Raw genomic sequence first — 9,994 nt, 5'->3', positions numbered from 1 at the left:
TACATCTACCACTAAAATCATATTTCCTTTTACTTGCATATGAAAAGATTGAAGTAAATTAATAGGGTAAAATTCTAATTTTGATTTTATGAAAGAATATATAGCACCGACCAAGTGCATCTCCGAATCTGAGGTTTTGTTCAATTCACTTTAGGAATGTAAAGGTAAATTATTGAACTCGTTTTCTGTTATGGTGAAGTACTGGTGTGCCGACTTTAAAGACTTGGAAGTTACCTTTTTTATTCCCAATGAAACTTCACCCCACGTTCCAACTCTTCCAACATACTATATCATTCTCTTTCTCTAGTCAACTATAACACTGCTCATTCTCTTTTCACACTGCATTTTTTCTGCATTCTTCTGTATCAGTGTGCAAACTTCACCCTCCATGGCCAAGGCAGAAAAACCAAAATCTGGGTGTTTCCCTGGCTTACTACGCGTGCTTCTATGTGCCGGAAATGCAACTAGTCCTCCGGTGCATCCCTCTGATCATTTCACAGAATCAGATGAATCAGAAAAAGCACATTCCACCAAAGAAACTTTGGTGGTGAATGATGGTTCAACTCCTGGAGTGGTGGCAAGGTTAATGGGGTTGGATTCACTTCCAAACTCCAAATGGGCATTGAAAGGAGCCACCCCGGATTCTGTTCCTAGAAGCAGGTCAGTGAACTTTGTGGATTACTTGCTTGAGTTTGATGCAAGCCATGGTATTCATAGGAGAGTGAAAACCTCGTCATCGTTCAGAGAGGTTCCTGGTTTGGTTCAGAATAACCAAAAGGGTAATAACAATAACCTCTTTGTGTTTTGCATGGATGGTGACAAAGACGAAGAGGTGAGGAAATTGGAAACGGGTTTGGGAGAGGTGAGGAAGGGGAAGAGGCCGGGGAGTAAGAACAAGGAGAGTGTGGGTGTGAAGAAAGAGAGGAATGTAGGGAAGAACAGGAAAATTTCTAAGCTGAAGAATGAGCCTAGGAGAGACCCTTCTTCTAAGCATGGTTCAAAGGGTCGAAATCTTGAAGGTAAAGATTTGTCTTCTGTTTCCTCAGGTTCCTCTAAGTGTAGTTCTTGTAGTGCTAGACAAAATGGTGGTGGTTCAAGATCAAGGTCAAACACTTATTTGCCAAAGAAGCAGAAGAAGGAGCTTGTGGAAACAAAAGACAAGAGGAACATCAGAAACCAGAAGTTACTGTTGAAGGTTGAAAGTGAATGCAGCTTGGAAAATCTCAGTCCAGTTTCAGTTGCAGATAGCAATGACTACTATCCTTTCCTTTATGAAACAGATTTTCTAGGTTTGTTTTCTCTACTCAATCCCTTTTTTTCATTGTTTTTACTTTGGTAATGGTTGGAATAACATTGAATTTTGTTGCAATGCCTCATGTGAAAAAAGGGATCCAAAATGCACAATGAGTTGTTTGGTCTGACCAAACAGTTTATATTACTAATTTCTTGTTTTTATAGACAATGATAGAACATCATCTTGCTTTCTACTTTAAAAAACAACAAATTTTACATGTAATCTTACACGAGTTTTTGGTACTATTTTGCTGTCAAAGTTAGAGTTTTACATTGTAAATGTGCATGTTTTCTCGTAATTTTTGTTAACTGAATTGGTGAACTGAAGTTTTACTTAATGAAAGAAAAAACACTAAAATCATCTGCATAACTGCATTTATGTAATGTTTGTAGAAAAAGCATATAACATGTTCGTCGGATGAAGCATAACTCTTGCTAATTCTTACTTTGGTTCTTCAAACATCATAATTTAATTGTGATTTGATTCCCTTAACCTCAATTACAAGATAATTAAGACACTCTACAACCGTGTTGTTGAGAATTACAAGTACTTTAAGATTAAATAGTGGTATATGACACATGCTCTTGTAGTTTGAAAGCATTTTTACTTTACCTTACTATATATGATTTTTGTTGCAGATGGTACAAGCACCATAGCTTCAAAGTCAAAAAGGGTATCTCCATCACTGTTGTCCTTGGATGGTGATATTGAAGACAGTGCAAGTACTAATGAAGATTATACCTTCATAGATGTCAACAAAGAAACAGAGTATCTCTCAGAAATGATGTTGCAGCTTCGTACTTTGACAGAACACGATGTAAAAGAGTCAGATTGTACCTTAAAACATATACGTGAGAGTGAAAGCTTTAGGGATATTTGTTTAGTGTTTGAGCATAAAATTTTCGACCATTTATTATACGAGGTCGTCAATGAAGTCTCTGAACTTTGTTGTTGATTTTTTATCTTCATTTTGGTGTGTAAAGTATCAATAGACCTAGGATATTTTGTGATGATTTTGCAAATGAACGAACTATTGTGTTTTCTACATGATGAATAATATAACTAACTTCAAGTTGTTTTCCTCAACTTTTGACCTAAAAGAAAGGAATTAATACCATTAATGTTGTTAGTTTTTGTTCCTTCTGTTACGTCTGGTCTTTATCAATGATATAGGGTATTATCATTATTAGTAAATAATTATTATTATTATTAGTACTACTAGTCCATTATTACTGACCTTTTTATCACTAGCACAAATACTATCACTGTTTTGAAAATATTAATCATTGATATTATTATTGTTTATTTGTCATGACTTTAATGTTATTATGATTATGATTAGAATAATTATTTACTGTTTTTAAAATTATAATTAATTTTTTCATCATGATTATTGCAACTATCATAATTGTTGTAAATGTAATGAACGTATGCGTGTCATTTTTAAATTTAATAATTAGTAATTATTATTTATAGATTTATTGCATATTAATTAATTGTTTAGAAATTGAAAAACAAAAGTGAAGTCAATTTAATTCAATTAAATTAATTTGAATACATTATATATATATATATATATATATATATATATATATATATATATATATATATATATATATATATTCTCTCGCTATAGCTTTCGCTGTAAGTACACATACACTCCATGTATATGGAAAAACTATCCATAAGTTTCTTCTTGCAGCCGTATATAAGAAATTTCTCATTTTATTTTTTTGGATTACATAATTTAAAAACTAAATAGTTATCGGATTGTATATTTTGAAAGTTATTTTTTCAAAAATTACTTTTGAATTATGTAATCTGACTTTTTAAGGAAAAAATTATTTTTAAATTTAATTTATAAATTACACAATTCAAAAAACTTTTCAATTTGCATAATTTAAAAATCAATTTTTATTTCGAGACTGAGCAATTCCAAAAATGTAAAACAGGATCTTTTCTATATGGGCTGCAGAAAAAAACTTGAGGTCCGTAAAAAATTTCGAAAACCAATCTCACTCTAGGCCCAACGATTTCTGCTCCTTCTATCTTTATTAAATAAAATATAATAAATAATTTATTGTGGGAAAAATAATTAACTGTCATATAATTTTCAAAAAAGTATGTCATTATGCCAGTGTTCTAAAGCCATTAATCAACAATACGCACAAAAAATATAACGTAATGGGCTTTTTTATTTTATTTGTCTAAGGGAAAATTTGGAAACATTATTAAGTTATGACGTCTAATCTCACGGACTGCGTGAGAGTACCAAACAAATTTAAGAATGAAATTTTTTATTTAAAATTTATTTTTTTGAGTTTATTTTATATAAATTTTTTTATTAAATTATTAAAATTAATTTCATTTAATATTTCTATTTCAATAGATAATAAAATTAATTTGTTTAATCTTTTCACATATTTTTAATTGTTATCATGAGTTTGAAAATCAGACTTATTCTCGTCACTACCTATTTTTCATCTTTATTCTTACTTTTACCTATATTTATATTGTTATTATCTTGTCTATTGAAAGACTCACTTGTCTTTTCTAATTCATTTTTCTTATATATTTTTATAACTTTATTTATAACTCTTTTTTGCCATAACTTTTTTTTTTCTTCTAGATTTTTGAATAGTGTGATTCAAATTTTCTAATTGATATATATATATATATATATATATATATATATATATATATATATATATATATATATATATATATATGGGTGCGTGCGTACGTGTATGTGGGTCAGTGGCGAAACTTGACCTAAAATTTTAGGGGATATTTGTTATATATAAATTATTATTTTTAATTGAAAAAAAATTAATTTCTTTACATAATTTTTTTATTCAAAATAAGCACTCATGACAATAGAATCCAAACAATATAACAATATTATATATGAAAGAGTAACATAAAGTTTATCATCAACAATAATATATAAAAAAAAACAAAAGTTACCTTTAGTCAGAGTGCTCCTCCAACTTTTAAAACCTATAAAAAACCATTCAAAAAGTTAAAACATGTTGATGACAATCAACTTATTGCCAATTAGAATTCAATGAAAATAAACTCAATTACCTGTAACAATGAAAACATCCGAGTCAGGTCGTCCGCTTGGTTTTTTACTAAAAAGATAGCACGGTAAGCAATATGCAACATCTTTTAATGGCGAATACTCTAACCATGAAGGAAAGAAGCTAAACCATGTGTACTAAAATCTTCTTGGATGATCATCTTTACCAGACAACGAATAATTTTCTAGATGCATTTGATATTACACATTTAAGATAAGCCCTTCATACCTCATCAATTTGATTTGGTGGCTATTGCCAAATTTGAAGATGTTTCCCTAGATGGATCACGTTCTAAAGTGTTTTCAAATTCATTTTATGTAACTTTAGGAACCTTAGAGAGTTGTTTTCCGTTTTCTTCAATATTTGGATTCTCATGAAGTTTCTGAATTTTAGATGACGTAGATGCATTTTTTTCATCTTCATCACAAGCCTTCCTCTTAAAAAAAGAATCAATTCTTTTACTCTTTATCATGATTTTTCTAATATAAATTTGTCACCTCTCACCTATTTACAAAAAAATAAAATTATGAATACCCCAAATTAAATCTTAAAAGCAAAACTCAATATTTTAAAAAAACTAATAACTTCTAAATGATTAGCTTTCCTTACCTTAGAGTAGATTCCTAATCTTGCTCTTTTCATACACAACTTCAAAGCTTAAAATAACTCTATCTACACAAAGAAGAGTTTGATCAATAATTAAAGCATGATTTTATGATCTCTAACAGATAGAGATATGCCTAGAGCGTAGAAAAGCCACATACAAGAGGGAAACAAAGTGCTTCAAAAAAAAAAAAAGAAGGAAAAAATGAACTTACTCTAAAGAAGAAATTCTTCGGTCTAAAATGTTCATTAACTTTTCAATTTTGTCGTAGTGCAATTTGATTTTGAAAATAATAAGGAATTAATGGTAAAAATTGAGATGAAAATAAAATGAGAGAAAAAGATGGAGGCACGGAAGAGAAAAACCAAATAAAAAAGTATAAAAATTATAATAGAGAAAAAACATCATTTTTAAATTTTAAAAAAGATTTTCCAAACTAAATTAATATAAATAAAGTAATAATATATAAATATATTTTTTAAAATACATAGAAAATAAAATAAAATAAAAATCAATTAATATAAATAAAGTAATAATATATAAATATTATTTTTTAAATAAATATAAAATAAAGTAAAAAAAATGGTTGGGGAGCCATCACTCCCTTCTATCACAACCATCTTCCGCCATTGATGTGGGTGCGTGCATTAGTGGGTGCGTATGTGTATGTGTGAAATAAAAAATTATTATATATAAAAAATGAGTTAAAATAATTAAACATAGTTCTGGTTGTCAAAAAAGTAAACTCAATCGTAGTGTGTGTGTGTGTGTGAAATAAAAAATTATAATATATAAAACACTACTAAAAATAAGTATATAAAAAAATGAGTTAAAACAATTAAACATAGTTCTGGTTGTTAAAAAAGTAAACTTGATCGTAGTGTGTGTGTGTGTGAAATAAAAAATTATAATATATAAAACACTACTAAAAATAAGTATATAAAAAATGAGTTAAAACAATTAAACATAGTTCTGGTTGTCAAAAAAGTAAACTCGATCGTAGACTTGTAGTATGTTAAAGTCTCAAGTCTCTTTCTTTTTCTCAAGCCTAAACTTTTTCATAAACCTACAAAGTTTATTTTGAGATTAATTTATCAATAAACACAACTATAAAAATTATTTTTCTTCTCAACTAGAACCTATGATACTTTGACACGATGTTTGGAGCACGCTTCCTGCTCTCGAAGCAAACATGGACGCGGAGATGTGGCAGACACCTGCACGATGCGGTGTCGGGAGCTTTCCCATGGGTCAGATGCGGCCTAGTTGTGCGACACGTGCAGGAGGACACCTCTGTCTATTTGTACACGGGAATCTGATATGCAATTTGGAAAAATTTTTGCGAATCCAAAATTTTAGAGGGAAAATGTTCGCGAATCTAAAATTTCCACGTCTGTTCACATTTTGGATACTCATTAGATACACATTAATTGGTATTTCTCAGAGAATAAAGGGAAATCCAAAAAAATTAAAATAAAAAAGGAAATCAAAGGATTAAAAAATCATCTTCCATATCTTCTATTAAAATAAAATATAATCAAGATCAGGAACAAAAATAAAATCAATAAGAGCAAATTATTTTATAAATTACAGTAACATGAGATGCTATAATCACAAGTAAAAAAAAACAAAAGAAAGAATCAGGATTGGGAGCTCTTCAGTTGAGAGAAAATACAATTGGGAAACTTGTTAGCAATTGCAGAACGAAGGAAGTTGTTGCTTTGTAGTTGCAGAACAAAGGGGAGCTGTTGTTTTGTAGTTGTAGAATGAAGGGAAGGAGAAAAAGGTATGGAAAAGTGGAGAAAAGATTATGAAAAGGTAACTTTATAAACTTTATTTTTTATAATTTAAATAAAAATCCTTCATAATTTTTTTTTAAAAAAAAAACCTTACTGTAGTTTTTCTTATATATTCTTGCATCTGTGAATATTTTTTTTATTAATGTTGTTAATATTTAATGTTTTATTGTATTTCATAATTTATTTATTATATTAAATTTAAAATTATGTATTTAATTGTATAACTGCACCTTAAATGAAACAATATATCTATTGTTAAAATTTTATCAAATCAAATTAACTAGAAGAAAAATAACATTGTTTATGTTTTCAAGTTTTTTATCGGTATTTTTTTTTATTTAAAACACCTTTATATAATAATGTTAAGATATAAATTCAAATGAAAAAAACAAGTTTAAAGTAAAACCGAAACAAAACTACATAGAGTGAATATTTTTTTTTTTATATTTAAATTTAAATTTTTTATTTGAATTATATCTTTTTTTTTAATATTTATCCCATTTAAATTAAAATAAAATATTAGTTTTTTATAATAATATAATTATTATTATTACATCCTTTTATTGAATTATATAATTTCTTTTTAATATGTGATATTATTATTTTTCTTATATCCAAATAAATTAATCTAATAGAAAAATTTATTTTATTATAGAAAATTAAGATGAGTATACCTAGTCAAGCCATTGAAAAAGAAAATGAAACAAAACTTTTGTGGAGATATGTTACAAGGTTAAGAAAAACTCCTGATGGTGGAAATAATATGACTAAATGTAGTTTGTGTGATTTATCATTCAATGGATCTTACACTCGAGTAAGATCTCATTTGCTAAATATCACGGGAGTAGGAGTTAGAATTTGTCCAAACGTGACTACGTCAAAAACTTGTTGAGTTTAGAAGATTAGACAATAAAGCAGCATTGAAAATAGAAAATTCAAAGAAGAAAAAGGTCTCTCTACCATCTATATCTAATGAAGGAAAGCAAACAAATAACAATGTTAATCCAAAACACCAAGGTCCTTTAGAAGCTTCTTTCAATATTCAAGCTAGAGATACTCTTGATTGTGAAATGACAAGGATCTTTTATTCTTCAAGATTACCATTTCATCTAGAAAAAAAAATCCTCACTACAGGAATGCATTTTCTTATGCTGCCAATACTTCTTATCTCAATGGATATGTACCACCAACATATAATAAATTGAGAGGTCCTTTACTTTCAAAAGAAAGAAGTCACGTAGAAAATCTTTTGCAACCCATAAGAGATTCATGGAATGATAAAGGTGTGACAATAGTTAGTGATGGGTGGACTGATCCTCAAAGAAGGCTACTTATAAATTTTATGGTTGTCAATGAGAGTGGTCCAATGTTTTTAAGGTCAATAGATGGATTCGGTGAGATAAAGGACAAAGATTTTATTGCTAAACACATGAGAGATGTAATTATTGAGGTTGTGGTACAAATTATAACTGATAATGCAGTTGTATCTAAGGCAGCATGTATGCTTATAAAAGCATAATTTCCTTCAATCTACTAGATTCCTTGTGTAGTGCATACATTGAATCTTGCATTGAAAAATATTTGTGTAGCAAATTTTTTTGAAATAAATAGTGATACTTATAAAGAATCTTCTTGGATCACACAAATTGTTGATAATGCTACATTTATTAAAAACTTTATTGTGGGGCACTCTATGAGATTGTCAATGTTCAATACCTTCAACTCATTAAAGTTGCTGTTTGTTGCTTCAACAAGATTTGCTTCAACCATTATTATGCTTAAAAGGTTTCAATGTTTGAAGAAAGGACTCCAAAAGATGGTTATTAGTGATGACTGGTCTTCTTATAAAGAGGACAATGTGAACAATGCACAGTTTGTGAAAGAAACTTTATTGAATGATAATTGATGGATGAAGGTTGACTATATACTTGCTTTTACTGCTCCTATTTATGATGTTCTTAGAAAAATAGATACAGATATGGATACTCTTCACTTAGTATATGAAATGTGGGACTCAATGATTGAAAATGTTAGAAAGATCATATACCAACATGAAAGTAAGTCAGAAATTGAACATTCATCCTTTTTTGAGGTAGTGAATTCAATATTGATTGATCGTTGGACTAAGAGTAGCACATCTCGTCATTGCCTTGTTAATTCTTTAAATCCAAGGTAATTATGTAGTCAAATTACTTTATGACTATATTTTATTAAAATTTATAATATTATGTTAATATATCTTTATATATTTTTAATATTGTTGATATTATAGTCCTGAATGGTTAAGTGAAGAATCACAAAGACGTGCCCCACATAAATATTTGGAACTTACTTAAGAAAGGAAAAAATGTTTTAAGAGGTACTTTGATGATGTTGATGTGAGGAGAGAAGTGAATCTAGAGTTTGCAAACTTTTCAGGTAGATTGGGAGATTTTGTAGATGAGGGTTCTTTAAGGGATAAAGGCCAAATGGATGCAAAGTCATGGTTGATTATTCATGGATCTTATGCACCGATACTTCAAAATATAACTCTTAAGCTACTTGGACAATCATATTCTTCTTCTTGCTGTGAAAGAAATTGGAGCACCTACTTTTTTATACATTCTTTAAAAAGAAATAAGATGACACCTATAAGGGCGAAAGATTTAGTATTTGTCCACACTAATCTTCGTCTTCTTTTAAGAAACTCCTCAAAATACAAGGAAAAGGAAACTAGCTTGTGAGATATTACTGGGGATGATTTTTCATTGGATGACAATGGAATTCTTGATATTGCTAGCTTATCTCTCAATTAACCAAAATTAGAAGTTGTATTTTTTGATGAAGATTAACATATATAAGACTCAAACATTATGATATTTTAAATGTTTCTTTTATTTTTTTTATTATGAAATATAATTATTAGATTTTAATGGAGCTGTTAAAATATGTTGGAACCCGCGAGCCAACCCGGCTCACCACGGGTTCGGGCCGGGTTGGGTTGAAATTTTTTTACAAATTTCAATACGGGTTGCTTTTTGACCCGACTCATCTAGAACCCGGCTCATTCGGGTTGAACCCGTGGTGAGTCGGGTTGGCTCACTAACCCGCAGATAAAAGGGTCACACAAGTGTTTTTTATTTTTTTTATTGTTGGGCTTTACATTTGGGTCATGATAGGTTGTTTTTTTATCCAACAAATAAATAATTTGTATTTTTTTTTTATTTTGGTTTGT

At 29.0% G+C, this 9,994-nt stretch overlaps 1 protein-coding gene and 1 pseudogene across 1 annotated transcript; both read left to right on the top strand.

Moving 5' to 3' along the window:
* Positions 1-312: 312 nt before the first annotated feature.
* On the top strand, positions 313-2,380 carry LOC114165685 (uncharacterized). Its single transcript, XM_028050250.2, has 2 exons — positions 313-1,289; positions 1,933-2,380. The coding sequence occupies exons 1-2, from the start codon at positions 389-391 to the stop codon at positions 2,247-2,249; spliced, it is 1,218 nt and encodes a 405-aa protein (XP_027906051.2). The 5' UTR covers positions 313-388; the 3' UTR covers positions 2,250-2,380.
* Positions 2,381-7,444: 5,064 nt separating this feature from the next.
* Positions 7,445-9,611, top strand: LOC146882420 (uncharacterized; annotated as a pseudogene).
* Positions 9,612-9,994: the final 383 nt, after the last annotated feature.

This window comes from Vigna unguiculata, chromosome 10 (genome assembly GCF_037176805.1).
Source record: "Vigna unguiculata cultivar grain cowpea cultivar isolate G323 ecotype 2 chromosome 10, ASM3717680v1, whole genome shotgun sequence".
NCBI classification, from domain to species: Eukaryota; Viridiplantae; Streptophyta; class Magnoliopsida; order Fabales; family Fabaceae; genus Vigna; species Vigna unguiculata.
This window is presented reverse-complemented; position numbering and strand designations above follow the sequence as displayed.